The 24,602-nt window shown below is 34.8% G+C and overlaps 1 protein-coding gene across 1 annotated transcript; it reads right to left on the reverse strand.

The window, feature by feature from the left end:
• Positions 1–14,129: 14,129 nt before the first annotated feature.
• LOC145695000 (uncharacterized) lies at positions 14,130–24,142 on the reverse strand. Its single transcript, XM_081771827.1, has 3 exons — positions 23,995–24,142; positions 17,197–17,660; positions 14,130–14,336 (listed from the first exon to the last, which is right to left on the reverse strand). Exons 1-2 carry the CDS (start codon positions 24,004–24,006, stop codon positions 17,235–17,237), a joined length of 438 nt encoding a protein of 145 aa, XP_081627953.1. The 5' UTR covers positions 24,007–24,142; the 3' UTR covers positions 14,130–14,336; positions 17,197–17,234.
• Between the last annotated feature and the right edge of the window lie 460 nt (positions 24,143–24,602).

Below are 24,602 nucleotides of genomic sequence, written 5' to 3' on the forward strand. Positions count from 1 at the left end.
TATATAGTACTAAGTGTCCTCACACTGTGGTCTGTGAGACATCTTGTTTTATTGATTATCAATTTTATGCTGTAAGTTGTGGTTAAAAAGTTAAACTTTTATTAATAAGAATAATTATCTGAAATTTTCCATTAAGAGTAAAATTTATAAAAATAGGTTTTGAATATTAATAGGTTATCAACACTTCTAAGGCTTTTCTTTCTGTAGGCCTATTGTTTATTGATGTCTAGCGTCCCATTCAACAGCAATTATATATGAAGCATGGGCTTTTAGATTAAGATTAAGTCCAAATTACCGCAATGCTTCGTAAATTTCAATGCTCTCCCATTAGTCCTGTGGCTGACTATGGTAGAAGTTTGCAAGTCGACGTACGTAGGATGGAAGTTGCAACTGCTCTGGAATCTCTAGCCAAGGAAGTATGTACGAAGTGGGTACTGGAGGTCCGGACATCTTCCCCCCTCCCCTCCCGTTCGAAATCCCGACATTTCTTTTCTATATAAATTTAGTCCAACTTAAAAAGTAACAGGCCCGTATACAGGGGGTCTGGGGGGCCAGGCCCCCCCTAAATTTCTTCTGGCCACCCTAGAAGTTTCACGGTAGGCTTGCAAATGAACTATAATATGGTTGGATCGGATCTCCCCTAACTTCAGCCGGCCCCTTCCCCTACATTTTTGGGCCGGATACGGGCCTGAGGAGTAACTATAAATTTTAATATAATTTATTCTCATATTGAATTTGAACCCCTACCCGAACATCCTTGAACCCCTTGAAATACATTCCTGAGTACGTCTCTGTATGTAACCCATTAAAACATTCAAACACACACTTCCTGTTTGTATCGAATCCTGACGCGGTACGGGGATTACCTCAATGTAAGAATAACTGGGCATAACTTTCTACTTTATTTAGTTATTTTTGTTACAGATATATTCATGTATTTATTTCTTAAGAACAGAAAAAAAATATTTCTATTGTAGGTGCGTGCGCCGAAGACCTTACCTGGGATTTTGAAATAGTAACAACTGCATGGAGATTTTTTTAATGAAACTACACGCGGAGTCGGGAATATCCCGTACTTTAGATGCTTCCTTTGCTCATAACCTCGAGCACCATTTTTCAACCTTTTCTAAAACAATTCTAAAACACGTCTTTGTTCTTCCTCATACTCCATTTTAGTCACAATCACATGTACGAAAAGTATAGTATGATCATAAAAAATACAAACAAATTCACACGCAGTGATGGTTTTCCTCCTCAAAAGTATTATTTCTACAACACTCACAGAAAACTGACAGCGAGACGTACGTAAAGAAAGAATCAGAAGAGGAATCTAGAGGACCCCCTCCTCTCTCAAGTTCCCAGCATAAAGCTATTTTCAAGCAATTTGATTTCTTCTTCTTTTTTTTAAAAAAAAACGGGGAATCCCCGTCAACATGTTGCTTAAATTGTGACTTCTCTTCACTAGGGATGGCCATTTCCGGAAAAAGAGTTTTCCGGTTTCCGGAAATCACATTTTCCGTTTTCCGGAAAATTTTCCGTCTTCCGTTTTTCCGGAAAATTTTCCGTCTTCCGTTTTTCCGGAAAATTTTCCGTTTTCCCATTTTCCAGAAAATTTTCCGTTTTCCGATTTTCCGGAAAATTTTCCGTTTCCGTTTTTCCGGAAAATTTTCCGTCTTCCGTTTTTCCGGAAAATTTTCCGTTTTCCGATTTCCCGGAAAATTTTCCGTTTCCGTTTTTCCGGAAAATTTTACGTTTCCGTTTTTCCGGAAAATTTTCCGTCTTCCGTTTTTCCGGAAAATTTTACGTTTTCCGATTTTCCGGAAAATTTTCCGTTTTCCGATTTTCCGGAAAACTTTCCGTTTCCGTTTTTCCGGAAAATTTTCCGTTTCCGTTTTTCCGGAAAATTTTCCGTCTTTTCTTTCTAATTTTCCAGTTTCCGGAAGAATTATATTCCGTTTTCCGTTTTCCCTGAAAATGTGGTCATTCCTAGTCTGTAGAAAGTTTAACCTTTTTAAGAGTTCAGGTATATTTATATACCATGGCGTACTATCGTCTTTGACCGCTTATTTAGGTTCTATAACAGGTATTTAAGCCGGGATTTTTTTTTTTTATTTTTCAAGTCAAGGATGGACCAAAGAACACCGCAGATGCGTTTTGGAACCGGATGGTCAACTTGGCGGCACCAAGTGGTGCGAAGGGACGTGACTTTTTTTCTTAAGGCAAATTTCAAAACTTTTTCATGACTTTAGTTTTCAAGATATCAGATTGAAACTTGCATAAAGATTGTGTGTACCTTTGGGTATTTATCAATTTTTTTAGATCCCTACGTAAAACCGGGGACGGGCCCGAGGGGCGCAAGTGTTACGAAGGGGTGATTTTTTTCAGAAAAATTCCGTTTTTTTTCTTTTTTTTTCGATTTTTCCGGTCAAGGTTTATGATACCGACACGTGGTAAGTATGCTCTATCGTGAGAAAAACGAGGTAAGAACCATGATCCTACGATAAATAGTAAGGAAGCAGTAGCTGTTTGAGTGAAAGTCTAAAATTTTGGATATCCTTAAAGGGTTAAACTTCTTGCAATCTGACGTCTTTGTTACATTTCTATCTGATAATTCATTGTTAATAGCTCTTCTTTGTTCTATCAATCTCTCAAGCATTTCATCTATGCTGTTCCACTGAGTTTTAACTTGTGTATAAGGAAATGTACTTCCAATCCTAATAACCTTTACTGTTTTTCCAGTTCTGACGTTGCCAACGTACTATATTTAAAGTGGGTAACGATCCGACTAACAACACATAACATTTTCTCGATTTTCTCTATTGCAAGACCCTTATTTATAGAGAGTTGTAGGGTCTGAGCAAAACAACATATGCTTGCATACGGAAGTTCTCGTACCGCACTTGTGATATTACTAGCATTGTCATAGACAATTGCATGTATTTTATCTAAAATGTTCCACTACGCTGCAACATGTGCTAAGTGCTGAGTTAGGTTTACCCTTGTGTGCCTCACTTCTATTTCAATTATTTGAAGGACTGAACTTATTGAACTTAGATGGAAGCATATAGTGGGCTGTGATTGTAATATAACTTTCTGCAGCCTGCGAAGCCCAGCTATCTGTTGTCAAATCAATCGATTCCGCAGCCACACTTCTCCTTAGAAAACAAGGCCTCAATACGGCGAGTCACAGTTTACCTGGATGGAGACTGGTAACTTGGTTCTATTTCGTTCATAAATTCAAAAAACGGAATTGCTTCAACGAAAGGCAAAGGAAGAAGATCCTTTGGTACCATATTACTTATTTTACTATGAAGCACCTCTGCTCTTGCGAAAGAACAAGGTTTAGGGTCTCTGACATAAACAGAGTTCTTTTCTGTTTCTTACGTACTACTATGTTCCCTTATTTGTAAAAAAATTTTCTGGGATCTTTCTGTTACTTTAGATGCATTTGAGCGTGCGCCAGGTGAAGCGATAATCTGAGATATAGAGGTAGCAGCACCTAGATTACCATCTGCATTTATGAAATAATAATAATAATAATAATAATAATAATAATAATAATAATAATAATAATAATAATAATAATAATAATAATAATAATAATAATAATAATAATAATAATAAAACACTTTGATTGCATTAGGAGTTCACAATTTAGTAACAAAACATGAATGTAGAATAATAAGTAGAGCAACCCACATTATGCTTTATTTTTTTCCAAATTATGCTTTATTATTTATTTCAATCATTGTTTTACATTAATCGTGTGTAACGTATAATATTTACTATACATTAAATATTCTAAATATCTTGATCTATTTATTAATACTTTATGCAACCAGTTTATTTCATAATTAATGAACTTTCTACCTAATGCACTGTAAAGAGACGCTTTACTCGAGTCAGTTTTTTTAAATCACTTGTGTGTGCCTTAGAGGTGCATATATACAAAAAGGGAAAGTAAAAGATGCCACCAAAAAGTACAGAAAGTGCTCAACTTCAAGAGGTACACAGTATAGTGTGGAGTTCTTGTGTACTATTCATTGTTGGTGGAAGTTTTCTTCTTTTTGTCCTTTATTCTTTTCTCCACGTCAAAAGATTAGACCAAAAAGTTTACAGAAATAAAAATAAGCTTTTCATTGTTGCATTGTTATGTTCTCAATGATTTTGCATTGTAAATATTGTTTCTTAAAAATATTAATAGAGTATGTTAAACTTGAAGTTAAAGAGATTTTTTAAAGAATTGTGCTATATCTTTTAAATTATGCTTTATGCTTTATTTTCTAAAATTATGCTTTTAAAATTAGTTTCTTCTGGATCCTTAGACAGCCACAACCATGTTCAAGGTACCAACCATATGTGTAAATAGCTATTATGCTTGGGTTGCTCTAATAATAAGAAAAACTTTCAAATGCATACAGAAACATAGATAATAAGTCAGCATTGAGAACTAAATTGATGTATCGATGACTAGGTGTAATCGTCTTTCAGTTTAAGAGAAATTAGCGGAAAAAGTTACGAAGAGAATTATGTGGAATAGATCATTATATGAATAGCTGGCGCTAGTTTCAAGTAGTGCTACATACTATGGTATTTATAGTCAATAGTACCGGTATTTGGAATTCGTGACGCCTATAGTTGCAAGATGGTAACATTAGGGAAAATTGAATTACATCAGTAGAATTGAATTTATCTTAGGGTTAAAAAGTCTATGGCACAGGTCAGATGTAACTGAGTAATAAACTTACAGAAAAAAAAACAGTCGGGACGATAGGGCGCTCGAATCGAACATCGGCCTTCTGAATGTTAATCCGATGTTCTAACGCCTGAGCTCAGTTGGAATACGTAGTGTAATTCCGCCAATACTACTGCGTGTGGATTCTATAGAATCTAGGGCGCCGATTTCTCTGTAACTTTGGGGATCCATTCAGATGCAGAAGGTATGTATGAGGGTTCTAAGACAAACTGAATTCAAATTGTGCAAATTATTGTATATTTATAAATAGAATGCAGGGTCCACATGAACTTTGAGGGGGCTGCCCCCCAGGATCTGTGACCTTGACAGATCACCGTGGTCACGATAAGCAATGAAGAAATGGTTGGAATATAAGCATACCAGTTGTATTAATAACACACTGCCAGCTCTCTTTACTGCCAGAGTTCTCCCCTCAGGTACACGCATAATCGGGGATTCCCCGAAACACACGCATGATGGGAATTTCCCGGTGCAAACGAATGATCCGCAAGCCCTCACGCAAACAAAAAAAGTACATGAGCAAGTGTACAAATAGATGTAGCAGGAAGGAATGTTTCGTCGCTGATTTACTCGATCTTTCCTCTCCTATCCACTGTTAAGTTTGAGTCGCGTTTCTATAGCACTAGATGGCATTGCCTCATTTACAGGTTGTTTTCGCGTAGCATTTTTCGTTATATTTCTTAATGTAAGACGACCAATGTCACTATTCCAAGTGAACATTTTCATTTTCCGGAAAATTTTCCGTCTGCCGTTTTTCCGGAAAATTTTCCGTCTTCCGTTTTTCCGGAAATTTTCCGTTTCCGATTTTCCGGAAAATTTTCCGTTTTCAATTTTCCGGTTTCCGGAAAAAATATTTTCCGTTTTCCGTTTTTCCGGAAGATGTGGCCATCCCTACTCTTGACTCCTAGGTTTGGGTACAATAACATCATTAATTCTTTGAAGATGGGGCGTTTAGTGAACAGGTGGACTTCTATTGAACGCCATCTGCTCTGTATCTAATTGGGCTAAGCTTATTCTTTATATCTTATTATTTTCAGAAATGACAAGGCTTTTCAATTGCACTTCACTTATATTAGGACTATGACGTAATAGGGAAAGTTAATAGTGACGGTATTGATACCATCCCCAAGAAAGAGTGTGTCTGGGATCAAAAAGTGTAATTCCGCGAAAATTCCAAGGTAACTCTATGGAAAATTCCCTTTTAATTCACTATTCACTGGGCGTAGGGAAAAATACCCAAAATTGTTTTAGTTAATGGGCTATAAATATCAGAACTGTTGCAATTTCCCCTATGCGGACTTGTATGCTACTCTTATGATCAGCTACAGGATTATATTCAGTAGGTAACACTTCTGTAAAGGCAGAGATTAGTGTGTAGAACTATATTACTATTTGTTATGTTTAATATTGGTGTAAATGAGCGTTTAAATAAGCAAAATGTAGTGAAATTGAGAGCAGAAGGTTTTTTTTTTATCCATGTAAATGAAATGAAATTTTTTATTTAACGTCCCATAATTATGCCCTTGAGGTTCAAGGAGACGGGTATATAATGAAAGCGAATAATTATGAAAGAATTGGTGGAAATAAAATTTGAACGTGAGTTTCTCAAGGGCACTCAACTTATGGGCACCGTATTGTGTACCACAAACTCAATGGCTTGGGATCGAACACGGACCCATCGCATCACAGGCCAGCGCTGTACCTCTGAACCAGCGTGCCTCCCAATGATCCATGTATGGAAGGTACTTCATATTCTGTAGTGGGAGCCATTTTGAGAAAACGATGTTTATTTTAGGTAGAGATGCAAGGGCTCGAAAAAAAACAGGCTTTTTTGGAAAAAAAACTCGGTTTTTTCTGCTTCGCTTTTTTGCTTGGGAAATTTTGGGCTTTTTTGAAAATTCTGCTTTAAATTGATAAACCAGATTTTGTTTCGCTTCTCTACAACACAAAAAGTCATTTAATTAGTGGTTGATACCGATAATAATATAAAACCTCGAAAATAAACCATGAATTTCGAAAAGATATTTCAAACAGTTTTACTTCTCAACATATTTACATTATGAATTCCAAAGGATTAACCAATGTATATAATAAGATTCTTTTTAACCTCCTACATACAAAAGTAAGCAGGGTTGGCAAGAGCCATGGTTGTTTTTGAAAATGCCAAAAACCCGTTTTTTGGGGGGAGTTTAAACTAGGCTTTTTTGGTTTAAACCAGGTTTTTTTGGATTTAGATATTTTGCTTTATGTATTTATATTACATATTGACAGAAATAAGTTTGTTTCGCCTTGGTGTTATTATGCAACAACGGGGTTATGCTGGAAGAGGTCACATAAGCTTAAAGAAGTCCGGTCAGTAAATTTCTTAAATTGAGAAACTCCCGCCCTAGCCATCGGGAAAATCCCGTCATTTCTCTAAATGTAAAACAATAACGGAAAAAATCCTGTTATTGTTTTGCATGTAAAATTTAAAGGTCAACGTATCATAATCAGTACGCTAAAACTGAGGTATTAAATTACAAATTTAGTACGTACATATCATTGAAAGTACAATCCAAGCTAATGTTGGAAGCTACGTAGGCAATCGATAAATTTTGTCAATTTATATCAGTATATTTAAGCAACCTTGGCTTCTTTATAAAACAACAGGCATTCAGGCATGCAGAAATATACAATTTAGTTTCGTTTCGTATGCTCAGGCTTAACATCCTTACGTAATACCGAGGTTATCAAGGAGAAGACTTTCGCTTAAAGTGACATCCGAACCGCTACTTTGTTTACGCATGTAAGAAGGGTTGTGGTTCGACGGAGAATTGAACATGGGACACCTTGATTAAAAGGTGAAAAGGAAATAAAACTAATGCAGATTGTTTGATGTATGGAAACGTCACCATGAAGTTCACACGATTCGCATTTTTCGTACCTTTTATTTTTTTTTCGGTTTAAACCAGCTATTTATTTAAAAAAAAGAAGAAAAACAGCTGGTGTAAACCAGCCAACCCTAAAAGTAAATACTTGTTTTAAAAAATACTCAAATAAGTAGCAAAATTCTATGTAGTATTTTTACTTCAAAATATTCCATACCCTCTTTTTGGAACAAAATAATATAAAACATAAGAAAAATACTTAGATTTATATGATACACTTAAAGGCTGCACACTTAGAGCTTTTGGTTTTGTATATTCTTGAAATTCTATAGTTTTATATAAGCACCATCACGGTTTATTCAGTCCTCAAGTTTTCTGTATTTTTAACAAGAGGGATTGAACATGAAGGGTGTGAGATAAGAACATGGTAACCCATAATTTTACTATTGTAAGAAATTAGAAATTTTCTGCTGCACAATCCATTTTGAAAGTCGGAAAGCTGACTTTTCACATAAGTCTATACATGAGGGATTAAACGAAGCGGTATGCGTTGCTGCCTATCTGATGCTGCGTAACTCAGCAATTGAAAATTTGTTAGTTACCATGTTCTTGGCTCACACCCTTCATATCATTATGGAACTCTCCCCACCCCACCAACACACACACAAAAAAAAGGACTACGGAATATATTTAAGTTAAGATAAATACAACTGTACAACAAACATGATTGACTGGAGCTTTTGCGCTTCTATCGAGAAGTCCGGAATTCAACTCAGCATTCGACCATTCTGACAAAACTTTTCTTCATTCCATCTATGAAGTAGAAATAGTGCGTGTACTGTGAGTTGGCTGACTTCATTTCTTATTGTTTTTAAATCGTTATTATTACTAATTACCAGCAGTGACGGTTTTGCGAGGGTTAGGGGGGGGGGGCGGTCTTTCGGACTGAAGCCTGTTCCCCAAAATTACGGAATGTCTAAAACAAACGAAATATCTATTAGTTATGTCTTTACTCATAAACTTTAAGCTGCCGTCAAATAAAAATTACGAATGTTTAGAAAAACTAAACATTAGTAAGAAAAAAACCTTCCCAAAATACTTTTCTAAATCCGCCACTGATTCTCAGTATAAAGTGATCTTCAAGGTTGTATCCGGAAGATTATCGCTAAATATATAAACGAAACGAAATACAGTATTAGTTTTGTCTGTACTCATAAACTTCAAGCTCCTCCCAATTAAAATTAGGAGATTTTAGAAAATGAAACAATCAGAGAAACCCGTCCCAAAGTACGTTTCTAAATCCGCTACTGATTATTTGTATAAATTAGTATTCAAGGTTGTATCCGGAAAATTATTGCTAAATCGTTGCACAGTATAGGCCTAACAGAAATGTGGAAGTACGGTTAGACGGATATATTGAAAAACGTACGCTTTGACGGATATATAGAAAAACGTAAGTTTAACTTCTGCGTTAGAAGCTAGAGTACTAAGCTCTTAGAAATGAAACAGACAACAAACTGAAATGATATCGAGAAGAAAAAATTTCGATAACTCAAAAGTTAAAATAAAGTTAAATAGCCTCTAAAATTGCCCTCAAATACTACATTCTTCATGTTAGCTTTAATTCGTAAAACATGTGCTCCATCCATCTTGATGGTGAATTTTAGAGCGAAATATGGCATTTAGGTCATGGAATTCTTATCTAAGTATAGAATATACTATAAGAAAGCTATTTAGATAGAAAAATCATGAAAATGAAAAAAGCCAAAATTTCCAAAATTCTCGTTTTTTTCCCAAAAAAGCCGGCTTTTTATGTGAAAAAAACCATCGATTCAAAAAAGCCGGCTTTTTTGCATCTCTAATTTTAGGTGTAATTAGTGATAAGGGAGAACGGGTTGTCGTTACTTGTGATATATTCGCTTATTTTGACGGCATAAATTCATGGATTTTTGCATTGTTCTTCCCTCACACTTGCAGGCACTCTGGTATACCTACTATCGAATTTTCAGGTATGTCAAAATTTGCTGAAAATAAAATCGTAAAGCACTTTCCTAAAATTTCACGGTCGGGTTTGGACTCTTGGAAATTTGATATAAAGGAGGGAAAGTTGGACAAAATCTTTCTATTTGAGCTCATTATACGTTCCAAAGCAAATTTTATGAAAAAAGAAAAAAATAGATGGTGGGGTTCTGGAATACCGTGGGAAAGGAGAAATTACAACAATTACAATGAGTAAAACGTTTCTAACCACATTTAAAAGAGGAAGTACGCTTTATTAATTTACTGAAAATCCTACTTTAATTTTCCAAACAATTCTTGAGGTATAGTGATACATATTTTATTGAGACGTCATCATTTGGACTCCTGGGGATTGGGTATAAGGAATCAATCAAATTACTTACACGTTTCAAACATGTAACTGATTAACCATTAGTCAGATTAGAACGAAAAGAACACCCGTGGATAAAATCCGCTGAATTGCACTCATTACATAGTAAGAAGTATTTATTCCTGTACCAATTATTCCTATGAAATTGTTTATATGCTAGAGGTCTGCACGGGCTCGGACCGAGCCCGTGGGCTGGACTTGGGTCTACAAAGCATAATATCACTTCTGACCCGAGCTGGGCTCTGGCAGTAAACTTAAATATACAACTATATTCCTCGGGCCTTTTCGGGCCTAATTTTTTAAATACTGTACAACAATGTTTATTGGACAGTTCTTTCTGAAGATTAAACAGCTAGTTGCTGTGTAAATATAAATACAATTTTGCGTTAATTATTAACTTTCTGTAATTCGGGCTTATTTCGGGCTCATTTGATTACCATATTAGCTCGGGTCGGGCTGGGGTCTAAATGCTAAAACATATTTCGGACTCAGAGCTGCGGTGGCTCAGTGGTAGAGCGTTCACTTCTGGTGTGTGGGGTCCCGGGTTCAAACCCTACTCCCGCCAATTGAACTTTGTGTGGACAAACACCGTATGCGTGGATTTGCTCGAAGTTCTCCCGTTCCCTCCCACTTTCTTCATTCCACCATTTCATTCATTTCCCATCATCACCGTCTCCGTTTGCCTGACCGGTATAAGCGTGGGACGTAAAACTCAAAGATTTCATTTCATTTCATTTACATTTCGGACCCGGGTCAGGACGGGCCCAGGCTAAAAATTCCGGCCCGTGCAGAGCTCTACTATATGCATCACTGTCAATCTGGATGTCTGGGAATAGATATGACCTTCAAATAAATGCATCTCAAGTATTACTATGATGGTTAATTCTGAGTTCTTCTAGATCACACATAAAATTACTATAGACCCTACATGAATATGCATTCTTTAGTGTACTTACATTTAGAAGCTATTTATCGAATTCATTAATTCAAATATATGCTAAGTTTCAAATATATGCAAATATTCAAATATACGCTGAAATGAATTCGAAAAGTAAAATAAGTAATTTCATTGTTATACCAAGCAGTTTTGATATATCGTTTATTACTATTTATTACTATTTGACTTCTTTTTTCTACTAATCTGAATTTAATACAACTTGTAATTTTATATTGTGAAATATAATCTATATATTGAAATCCTAGAAATCTATGTTTGTAGTCAAGAAAAAAATATATATTTGTCGTCAATTCTTTCGACAATGAGGTCTCGAAAACCGCAAGTGCTAGAAACGTGCTGTTTCCGCTGTTCGTTTCCTACTTTTATGTAGATTGTCCAGTTCAAATTGAATATTTAAAAAAAGTGTCCATTATTGCTTTATTACATTTTTAGGGGTACACAGGAAGTGTTGAAATTTAAAAAAAAATAAAGCATATAATATGAGTTATACATTCCAACACCACATATTTGTATACAGGGGTTGTATATCTCTGAGGTGTTTGTTTCATGGCGAAATGATAATGAAAAACGAAGGATAACTATTTCTCCGGTCTAAGTTGAATATTGTTTGGAAGGTTTTGCCCAATGAACACGATGAACACCATATATCACTGACATTATAATTGTGTATGTAATGTAATTGCTTATTACATACTGAATGCAAGAATAAAGAAAACTTTGATCATACTATATCATAAACTAGAAACTACAACCGGAAGTTGTTTCAATCTTGCAAACGGTGCGAGATATTTTAAAAAAAAATAATCGAAAAAAATATCCCCTTTATGGAACCCGTTGCCGATTTTTATCAAGACGTCTTTCACTTGTGTCTGTAAAGGGACATGAACAGATGTTGTGAGGAATGTCCAGGAGATTCATGCTCAAATGTGAATGAAGCGCTGTGTAGAGAGCGCAAGTTCAGCTAGTACTAAATACGCTCGCTTTGTCGTAAAATTAATATGAGAGTACGCTGTAGTAAGAAATTATTAGGTAAGTACATGCTATATACTGCTACAGACCTTTACATTTCATTACATCCCTGCTTAACAGTCACCATCAAGAGTCATACATTGGATCACTCCTACCTTCACCCCCCTAAAAACGGTCGTAGAAGTGAAAGAGAGGTAAATAGGCCTATATCATTCTCATACTTCTCTCGTTCTGTGTTTAAGAAGGAGGAAAGTATGAGATTGTTTCTGTTTTGATGTTTTGAAAATGTACTTCTATTATTGACTCTCGTTTCATTTTCAAGACCAGAACATGAAATTCCTTATCTCGTGGGGAACATCAATTTTGACATACCAGTGAATCTTTAACTAGAGTTTAAAAATAAATCAGTAAAAGCGAAACATTATTCATTCATTAAAAAGAATGAAAGAAAAAAAGGAAAACGCTTTTCATGTAGATCAAAATCTCCTAAGTAACAAAGATCAAGCCGGTACTTAGCACCGTTAGAACTTTCTTCATTAATTTTACTTTCAATCCCAAAGTAGTTCATAGAATCCATGGCAATAAAAGATGAACTGAAAGAATTCTTTGTGGTAAAATGATAAGCGCAACTATTGTATTCATTTTTTTACTATTTTTTTATTAACCTTAAGGTATCCTTTATACTCCTCAAAAATCATCGAGACAGATTAAGAATTTAAAGCTATACAAGTATTTTAAGCCTTGATATATGTAGTAAAATCTTAAAGAAGGTAGATATCAGGAATGAAAGTTATTCAATAAATTTACCTTGGTTGTCTTATCAGTTTTATTTTATTTTTTATTAGACACCAAATAAAATATTGGTTATTTGCGGTAAGAAGTTCGTGCCTGTTACCAGCCTTATTCACAATAAAAGGAACTGACCCTTCGTTGGTTAAAAAAAAGTAGCAGTGCCACGTGTACAGTCAGCGACAAAAGTTCTTTCCATTTGGTAAAGTTTATTTTGGGAATAACGGTAGAACGTACGCCGTTTCACCGCGTTTCAAGGCCGGAATGCACAAAAAATTACATTTCTTTTAATTTGCTGAAAACTGTGCTCAAATTATCTTTTCATTCCGAAGTTATTTACGAAACTAGTTTCATCAAACGGAAAGAATTTTTGTTCTTGACTGTACACCACAAGAAAAAAATTTGTTTTTCTCATAATGTGATATTTCGTCAATTATTACTTAAACCGGACTTGATAGTATATGTATTTATATCATTTTCGGTTTTAGAAGAGAGATTATAATGGAGACGGAACATATATTTTGGGACACTTGATTGATTATAGTAAACTTCCACTTGGTATCAATTACGTATTTTTGTTCTATGGCAATCAGTGCAAAAACCGGAAGTGGTTGATTCCTGCCTCTTCAGGTATTAATAGTGGTGTAAGAGAGATGTTACGTTTTCTTATCTAAATTGTTTCCAAGAAAACACTTCTCGTTCTCTGTTGTCGTTTGTGTTCTATGTCAATCAGTATTGAAACCGGAAGTTGTAGTGGATTTTATCCACTTCCGGTTTTAGTTAAGAGATGAGAATCTACATGGAATATATTTTTGGATTGCTTAATTGATTACAGAAAATCGCATCTTGCTATGTCTTAACAGTTTTTGCTCCAGAGCCATCAACATTCAAACCGGAAATGGTTAATTTCTACTACTTCCGGTTTTCTGGTGATGGTTGATCAAGCACTCCTCGAGATTTATTGCCTATGGACGGACAAGGTAAATTTATTTTTTAAAAAGTTTTGATAGACCAAATTCTTTAGAAATGAATCAATCAAATTATGCAATATCATGACGACAGCATGTTTCAAATATGTACTGTAGTTGATTAATAACCATCATATTTTCTGTTTTCTATTATTTTGATAAGGAAAAGAACATTCTTCAAAAAGGTCTGAAGTAAAATCTAATTCTTCCGCTTTAATTTTATGCGTATATAAATCTAAAAATATTTATTTCCACGCTAGGCGTAGGGTGTAGTCTAATTTGCAATGTGTTTAGAGCTAATGTACAGAAATTTAAAATATCCTAGTGTTTATAAAATATATGTGTCAAATATAATTTATACATAACTGTGGTGGGTAGGTTAAAATATCTGGAAAGGTTAAGCAATCAATATGAATAAATTTACACTCCAAAGTTTTGAAATTATATGAAAAATTTTTATTTATTGCACACGAAAATAAATAACAACATAACAGATGAATATCACCCGTTTTTCAAAATGAAATATTGTGGGAACAATATCCAATCAAACAATTGTAGTTTTATTTGTTGTATACCATTTTTCTTACTTTTGTTGACTATTTGCTTCGATGATGATTGAGCCAAAATGAAGAATGGGTTCCTATGGAGACAAAAGATTAAGAACAATTAACATAATAATCTGTCAAACAAAAGAAATAATCAGAAAACTTATAAACAGACCGAAGTACTGTAGTACATAAATTATTATTATTATTATTATTATTATTATTATTATTATTATTATTATTATTATTATTATTATTATTATTATTATTATTATTATTATTATTATTATTATATTATTTAAATTTTAGGTCACCAACAAGTAAATTTATTCTTATGAGGGTAAATTGTGTGAAAGATTTTATTTCAGGACATGGAAAAATTTCAATTACCATAACAAATTTTACCCCTACACCATCCATTTTCAAAATAATTTCTCATTCATTTCCAAGAATATTTGTAATGTGAATTGATCAAATAGTTATAAAATATACCCTATATTTGTAGAAAACTCTAAGGAAAATCAGATCTCCTTCATGGGCATGTGGATAACCGTACAATCCTCTGAAGCAGAAAAACTGAGTTCGACTCCCGGCGGGAGCTTTTATTGTTCGCTTCTATGTTCGGATCTATATAGTATCAATGATGAAAGGGACACTAAAATCACATCAATCAATCTAAGAAAACTAATATTTTTCTCTAGGTGATCCGCAAGATATCAACACACTAATATGGATTCTTTTTGGTGAAGTGGGGTTCTATTTTTTATTTGATTTCATGAATCAAAATGCGTTAAAAATTAATACACTGAAATGTATTCGAGAAAGTTATGCAACAAAAATTTCGATGTATATCAATATTTGATTGATGTATTTATTATTATTATTATTATTATTATTATTATTATTATTATTATTATTATTATTATTATTATTATTATTTCCTAATCAAGATATTATACTTCTTGTATTTTTACACAATGAAGTTAATAATATTAACGGATTTACACATTTAATACCAAGGTGTTGAATGCCATTCTTTTTTTGAAATTGCTATATCTACGTCTAGTTTGTCCATATTTCGTATCTGAAATCTAATTATGTGTGGTTATAGTTCCGTTACACAACTTTTAGATATGGAATATTTTAGCTCTTCTTCCATTAGCTGTACTATTGACCACACGTACACAAATTCAATGTCATTCAAATTGAAACAAGTTATTGACAATTTTTTTCCGTCACTAAATTTTCGTTAAATTACATATCGGTGGAACACAATAAATACAGTTTTTGTTAAAAATAAATAAATAAATCATGATTACTTGATATTAAGTATAATGATCAAATATAAGATTTTTAAAAAAATATGACCAATAAACAGGTCTCATAACGTACATGAGGGTCTTGAAATAGCGACCGACTTTTGTGCTTGTTGGCATAGAAGGCAGCACTAAACAGTATGAATAAATGGAGACAAGTCATGGTCAAGGGTCGTACATTGCATCATTTCCACCCACATCGTAAAAGATGATCATAAAATGAGAGAAAGGTTAAGTTTTTTTGTCTGTTAATTAAGTTAAGTTTTTGTCTGTAGTTAAGTTACGCTACTAAGCAATTATTATTATTTTGTATAAACTGAGACAACCGAAATAATATAAAAATTCTAGTGAATGTGACACTTAGACAATTGAACTATATTCCAATACCTTACATACAATATGTACAGGTGGCACTGTAATATACACATTCAGATTTCTGGACTATGTGAAGCAAATGGAAACAGTTCGTGTTTATTTAGTAAAATTTTGTGAGTGCCGTAGGACTTACTTTCTAAATTCTTTTCTCTTTGTTTCTTGTGCTTTCTTTTTAAAGTAGTGGGAAGCGGAATGAAGATTTTCAAAGGAGATAGCAGTATAATCAAATATAAAGTGTCAAGTATTAATGATTATTATGTAAGAATGAATTATCTTCACTCTTTGCAATATGGTATCATGATTTTAATACATCATTTTGTATAAGAAACTTAAAGCCTTGAGTTTTTTTTTCATTTGTGTACCAAGAATATTTTATTAGAGATTCATCGTTCCATAGAAGAGGAATGTTTATCCCAAATTCGTCTTGTTTATTACATGTGATCTTGAAGACAAGCTTTTGCTATTATTATTATTATTATTATTATTATTATTATTATTATTATTTACTTGCTTCCCTGGGATGAGCTAAATCCTGAAACAAATAAAATTCTACCTAAGAATATAGATCTTTTGCAACAACATGCTACTGTACACATGCGCAGTGAATAGCTTCAAACAATGTGAAATTGGCTCCATTGCAATTCAATGGACAGTTACGTGATCAACTATCTCAACTAATGGATAATTGGTTGTCGAAGTGAAACGATAAAAACGAAGCTTAATCTAAGTGCTAACTGCATATGTTCAAAAATTCTTATCAAATAATGGTTCAACAATTTTGTCGTGATAAAAATAATTACAACGGTTTTATGAAAAGAATATGAAGTGTTTTTTTGATATAAGAGGATAAGTAACAGAGTGAACAAAGAAGATAAATGATAAGAAGAAGACACTAGATGAGGCTAAAATGAAAATGTTAAGATGAATGTATCTACGGTCACCAGGATGAATAAAATAAGAGACGAGACGAAGGCATCGAAGCAAGTGAAGGATGAGGATTACAGTGGTGTGATAAAATCATAAGAAGAAATGAGGAATGTATATGCAATAGAATGGAATAAGATTATAGTGAAAAGTACAAGATGAAAAGAAGCCAAAGAGCAAATGGGTTAATTATGGGAAGTTGGGCTTAAAGAATAGATATTTACAGATGATGATGTATAGGACCGAGCAAAATGGAAACGAATCGTTAGAATTTCGATAAGTGTTAAAGGACTACATAACAAAAGAAGAAACAGTATTCTTCAGCGTGGATTGAACTTACCAGTAAGAGTAAGAGTGAGGGCGTAGTGAAGCTGCAGTTTAACCCAAATAGGAAGCACCATAGCCATAGGCACCAGCGTAAGCTGGGGCGGCGTAGGCAGCATGAGCAATTGGAGCAGCAGCGATAGCTGGGGCAGCAACTACTCTAGCAGTGGGTGGATGGATGGATCTGGCTGGAGCAGCAACAACAGCTGGGGCAGCAGCGTAGGCTGGAGCAGCATAGGCGGCGGGGGCGATGGCTGGAGCAGCGATAGCTGGGGCGGCGTAGGCAGCATGAGCAATTGGAGCGGCGGCGATAGCTGGGGCAGCAACTACTCTAGCAGTGGGTGGGTGGATGGATCTGGCTGGAGCAGCAACAACAGCTGGGGCAGCAGCGTAGGCTGGGGCAGCATATCCAATGCCGATGGCTCCTCTCTTCTCTCTTTCTTCAGCAACAGCGTAGACGGCGAGAGCCAAAACAACGATCTACAGTATAAAAAGATTATATTAATTTAGTATTTCAACTCAAGACTCCAATTATACATAGATCATCGGTCTATAATAGACAAGAGAAAGTTAGTTAAGACCTAACCTACTCCTCGTGGACGTCCCAAAAACAACTTCAGATTCCACCTTGGAATTCAAAGTCAAAATATTATTATTTCTAGTGCTTGTACAGCATGTTTTACTGTATTGATTCCTTCGTTAGTAATTTAATGTCAATTTCATCTCTGAAACTTCATTGTTAGAAATGTTAACATGATGTTAGAACTACCATTGTCTTAGTCTATTATATTGTGGTTCTTCGAAACTGAGAAGTATTCTATTTTTCTTAAGATTCTTATTTATTTTGAATACTTTGTTCCATCGTAACATATTACTAATATATTTCATATATTCTATTACATGTAATAAATAATAACTAAATATATCACGTTGATGGTTAAGCAGTACCAAAAATGTGGGGGTATACTACACGAAACACGTTTGCAGGGCTTCAGGAATATTATTATTCTTTACACAAATCACTAGTCCTATCTGGAGCGAAATATACAAGATGTCTCAAAAGTCCCCTGCCATAGGGTAACTATGTTATTATCAGAGTTACAACAAAATGTAAGACGGAAAACCGTCTCCAAATATGATGTTTTCAATCTAAAGTGAAGATTTTTTTTTTTTTTTTTTTTTTAATCGGACGAGCTGTTTGTGCTGTACACTCTTTATGCGCCCAATGTTAAATGAAAATGCAACGTTTCCATTTACCTGGACCCACAACATAACTAAATGAAGTTACTGTCTTTTATGCTAATGTGTCGATGGCCAGCCCTCATTTCAAACAGTAACTTCATTCACTTATGTTGTGGGTCGGAAGAGCACGCGGCTAGTAATGCAAAGGTTGGTGGTTCGCGCCCACCATAGGGTACCCCTACATTTTTTTTATTTGTTTAAAGTGTTGTTTAGACTCACCTTAATGTAAACACATTACGCATATAGGCGATTTAACATATTTTGGGGGATTAATTTTGTGGTTCATTGACGCTTACGTCATGGGGAACATGATCGGCATATGCCTGCTATGTAGTTGTGCTGTTAGGGAATATTGAGAAATCTCAAACTATACGAATAAATATTATTTCTAGCGCCCCTATCGTAAATATTTTTTTTTTTTTTGACACGGGCCCACGACTCATTTTTCTTGTATTTATCTTTTGTGTGCTGCTTTGTTTATGTAATGTAGTGAATCTGGTTGGTGCTTCATTTATAATTTCATGTTCGTATCATATATGGAGTAAGAGCATTTTGTCTTAAAATAAGCCCCCCTTGAACGGCGAGGAGCTTCCCTAGGAGGGCAGTTTCCCCCCTTCCCCCCACAAGTTATGGCCCTGTACAGTATACTCTTATGCAATTTCACAAATTTAATTCACTAACTCTTAATTGGCGGATTTCAAGTTCTACCTGTGGGTATAAAGTCGAATGAAGAGGAATTTATATTATGTTTATTCTAACATTAAAGCGAGCGTTCCCGGGTTAGATTTCCGGTTTGGGACACTCGATCAGAAAGATGCACAAAGTTTTTTCCCCCCTGAGTTTTCATCATTCCCATTATGCAAATACCGTGACCTAACATACAGGTCCCAGGCCGCTTCCTTTCGTCCCCGCTTGCTCGGGTAGTGTGATCGCCGATGTACGTTATCCTTTATACGTGCGACGGGTTTAAAATGCCATAGATGCCCAATGCCCAGAAATATATAATTCCTAAGGTTAAAGCTGTCTATTATTTTATTATAACATTAGCGTCAACCGACATACCAAGTCGAGCTGAAGCAAATAACATGTTTCAGGATAAATCCTTCATGCTTAGTTTCTATGAAAATCGACAAAATAATAATAATAATAATAATAATAATAATAATAATAATAATAATAATAATAATAATAATAAATTTTATGGCGTTATAAACTATATCATTCACGGTCTACAAATAAGAGGATTAAAACCACGTCAACCTTTAAGGTGAAACTATTACTAAAATATAACCCCGTTAACCCTTTAATTATAAAACAACGTAGATAGGAGTGTGCACTATAGTTAATGAGATATAATATAAAAAATTATCATTAACTCCTGAACTTTAATAAGAGAATTTGATCTACCGACAAATTTCCTATTCATATTTACTCTGTTTGTCCGTGTGTTCGTCTGGAAGACAAAATATTTCAAGAACTACTAGACGAATCACCACCAATTTTAGGCAGGATGTAAGAGGGTCAAAAGTTTATTGATGGAAGTAATTCATTCACTTGATCGCAAGACATAACCAATCAAAAAACGTTTCCTTATCTAATCCTATGGAAGTAATTAAAGTTATCATTCCTTACTTGCTTGATAGACTACCCGCAGTGTTGCTTAGATAAGCGGGTTAGTATAATGTTCAGGATGCAAAGCACTAATCTGTCCGTGGAATGAAAGATAATGCATGAAACTAAATGGATTTTCTGTTCGACAAATCTGAATACTTTAATACTTGCTATTTTTAAATATTACTAAATGGAGGGTGCGAGGAAATGCAAGAATTTCGGACTTCAACTTTCACGTTGTATATACTGTAACAAACCAAACTCCTTTACGCGTGGTGTATCTGTGTAACACTACTATTTGTTTATTTTATATCTTTCAGTTAATGTCTTCAGAGTTTGTATGTCTTTTATGTAAATACAAGGAGTGGAAGAAAGCTAAGCATTTCTGTTCATTTTATTCAAATACAAGCCTACATTGATTCTTATTAATATTCGGGTAACTGCTAGTAAATTAGTTCCATGTATTTACAAGGGAGTCCCTGGTTTCATCGATCCCACGCCATGCGAGTTTATGGTAGACATCGTGTGTGGGGGTTCTCTCGTTCTTTTTCCTCCCACATCGTCATTTCATCAATTCCTTTGATAATTATTCACATATCCAATAATCATCCGTCTACTTTAACCTGCAGTCATAACTGTGGAACGCTAAATTAGAAACTTCATTTCATTAGATATTACGGTAGAACGTTAACCCTTTCACAGAGGAAGTCGACTTTTGTCGACAGAACCAAATTTCCTTAACATGCGAATGTCGACTAGTCGACGTGTTAAAATTTGTTTGTCCGTATCTTGGCTTTGTCGAGAGTAGTCGCCAAAGTTGTACCGTTCATTTTTGTTTGTGTTCTATTGTTTTCGATAAACAATAGAAACCACACAAAAAACCATTGGCGACTACAATCGACAAACCCAAGATACAGACAAATTTTAACACGTCGACTATAATCGACATTCGCAGGTTAGGGAATTTTTTTTTCGCCTTCCACAGTGAAAGGGTTAAAGTAAGTAATCTTGGTAACTTATATTCGTTACTGTAATTATTTAATCGATAAGCTATTGATTTGATTTTGAGTTAGCCATCTTTTTCAGTAGGGATACGCACGAGACAAGATTTCAGGCTGTCTCGTCTCGAAAATGTGCTATAAAAGCGATGTCTTGACTCGAAAAATGTATATTTCTCTATTGAAAGACCTGTCTCTCGACTCGAATTTTGTCAGAAAAATTCTGTCTCGACTCGTCTCGTGCGTATCTCTATTTTTCAGCAGCGAGGCTATATGAGACATGGACCTTCTGATTAACGTAGAAAACGAACCACATGAGCTTCTGCCGTGAATTAAACCCGGATCTCCCACGCCAACGGCACGTATGCCGATAAACTATTATTGTTATTTTGAAGCATTGTACTACTGTGGTAAAGTGTTCAACTTACAATCGCAAAGGGTTAACCCATGTAGCGTAATGTGTTCTTTCTGGAAGGACCACACCAAATTGTGTTTTGTTACCTCTTCACTTTCCTTTAAATAAATAAGAATGTATTCGTATTTAAATTCCTTTAAAATAGAATACATTACTGCGTCGGGAGTGATCATATCTTGCCCTTTCTTTAGATCTATGTAGTCTCCTTACTAAGATTCTTCTACTACATATCCGCCCAAAAGCAATATAACCACTTTTAATTAGTGCTGCAAACGAGATATTTCTAATCTTATCTCGACCCTTGTCTCGAAAATGAGACGAGAAGTGTCTTTTTTAAATTCAAGATGCGGTTAGAAATTTCACGAGATTCGTAGAGAAGATTAGTTTGCCTAATTCTTAGTTCTCAAACAATTTTATTGTTACATAATCCATCATTTAAAAAAAACTATAAATTGATAAGGTGATTGTAGAAAATACAATGAAGAGTAATTGTCTGCGTTTAAAGATATGCGAGTTATCACACAATATACACCAATAATAAATATGGCGTAATTGTTGTTATACCACACCATTCGTGAACCTCTCGTGATCAGTCGTTCTTTGGGAAAAAAATGTTCCAGGGGGGGCATACTTAGTATTCCGGGGGGGGGCAGTACTAGTACTATTCTATTTACTATTATATTATAGATGTTTTATTTGGGTCTCCTCCGGTTGGCACTCTCAGAGCTCCAGGGGGCAATGCCCCCCAAAAAAAAATAACATGTCTGGAAGAAACACTGCTTACGACGTGGAAGGATATTAATAACTTCTAGATGAAATTAAGAAAAACATTAGGGCATACATTTTTATACATACATTTACAAAACGAGACGAGACGAGATTTCTAAAATCAATTTACGAAACAAGACTAGAAAAAATATTTTTTTTCATGTCTCGTCTCATGGATACTTCAATCTCTCTCAGTGATTTGTAACTTGGTCCTTCACCTCTCCCTTCTATCGTGTGGTCTTGGTTAGTATGTGTTGGTCATGAATTAATTATGCACTTTCCAAAATACAAGTTTGTAGTTATTTTAAATGTTTTGAGTATTTTTGTTAGATGACTCAGAAGTTCCGTTGATGCACTTTGAGTTACGATTCACCTTCTGCGCATATCTGACTCTGTGGTATAAAATTAAATATATGTTTTTTTTTTTTTTTTTAACTAAATGAAGCGTAGAGCTTCTTACGTTTAACATATAACGAATAGAACATACCAATGAAAGTAATATTCCATATGTGAGGAATTTATCAAGTGAAGTCTTCATTTGTTTGTCCCACAAATATATCCTGCATGTTAAATATAAAATGAAATTATTCCATTTTCATCTCACAGATATGGATTAATGAAGGTAAATGAAAGGAATTGGTGGAATGAAAACGTAGAAAGAAACGGGAAAATACTTAAAGAACCAAGGGACATGACGTTGTTCCCTACAAACTCATATTTTTTGGGGGATCAAAGCAGGGACTCATTAGCACTAGACGTGACCACTTTGGCATTGAGCCACCATACTCTCATCTTGTATACTAAATCAAACGGATAATCAATTTTAGTATGCAAGAATTTGGTGGAATGAGAATGTAGAAGGAAATGGGAAATTTCCGAGAAAATCTACTGATACGATGTTGTCTACCACGAACTCACATGGTTTGGTATAGAACGAGATAACCCTCGCACCAGAGGTAAGCCATAATAAGCCACTATATGTTTCACTTGAATGAAACATGATCGTAGATCATCTTACAAACAATGATCTATTCTTCAGATGAATTGTTCAGACATCCAAAACTTTTCAGGAGCTAGTGTATCGCAGCTTATTTATAAAGTAACGATTGGTTGTTTGGAGTGGAGCACCGAGGCTATTTAAGAACTGGAGGCTATTTAAGAACTGGACCTACAATTTAACATGGCATCCTAGCCACTTAAGCTCCTACTGAGAATTGAACCCGGGGCTCCCGCGTCGTAAGCGAGTACGGCAATCATATAGTCACGACAAAACTTTTATATAGTAACGAGAGTGAATTTTTATAATAGAAATCTTGTGGGGTCCAACATTTTCATATGTTATAGTAATGTCAATGCATAACAAAGTTTGTTATGTAACTAACTATTACAACCACACATCAATGCTTACAATAAACTATACGTTTATGTAACACATCTGAATTTTGTCCGACCCAAATCTTAATTTCAGACAAGTTAAAAGAAGTTAAAGGTTACGTTTTAATGTATTCTTTTCTTCACGTATGTGAAAGGAGGTCAATGGATTTGCCATAGGGTGGCAAATGTGGATTAGAGTGTGGGGAGCTTAAGGCAAGAGACGAGGGGATAGACAAACCGAAAAAAAAATACATCAACCCCTTTTTGTATTGAGTTAGTTCCAATTATCTCCATGCACTCACAATATACGTGTAGTTAACGATACGGGTACGTACAGTTAACGCGCCACAAGAGAAACAAACCATGCATAGCGTTAACAAACAAACGAACGGTGTTTGTTACTCACCAAAAACTTCATGATTGTTTGTATGTTTGTTGTTATCTGTTTCGTGTTTTGAAACTTACTGATTTAACACTTTGCAATCCCGGTTTTATATATATACTGTATGTCCAGCTAAGTGCAAGTATACCCGCTCCCTGCCCCCTACACCTCATGCGAGGAACACACCCACTTTTACAAAGTTGGCTCTGGCACTGACTGCTCCTGGCTTCCGATCCATGTTATTTTTTTTTTTTTTTATGACTTTTTGGACCAAAAGAAGAGGAATGTAATATTCCAGTTCTGCAACTGTTTGTTATGTGAAAGGATATCTAAACATGTGTTAGTGTGTGTGTATGTTTATTAAGGTGCACTTGTCTTGATGTTTCGTTTATTTATTTTTTTGGAGGTCAACCTCTTCTGTGAAAGACTAGAGGAAAAGAGAAAAAGAAGTAGTGAAAAAAAAAGAACAGGGTTAATGTAGTAATGTTACCACTTGCCGAATTTCTAGAACGAAGGTTTATATTTGTTGCATGCACATACTGTGCGTACAGGTGGTTCCATATAGTGCAGCGCTGTTGGAGAGCGAGCGACTGTTGTGTGACTTGTTGGCGTTCCCTTTACCTTGGACCTTG

Source organism: Thermobia domestica, chromosome 9, assembly GCF_964235325.1.
Source record: "Thermobia domestica chromosome 9, izTheDome1.hap1.1, whole genome shotgun sequence".
NCBI classification, from domain to species: Eukaryota; Metazoa; Arthropoda; class Insecta; order Zygentoma; family Lepismatidae; genus Thermobia; species Thermobia domestica.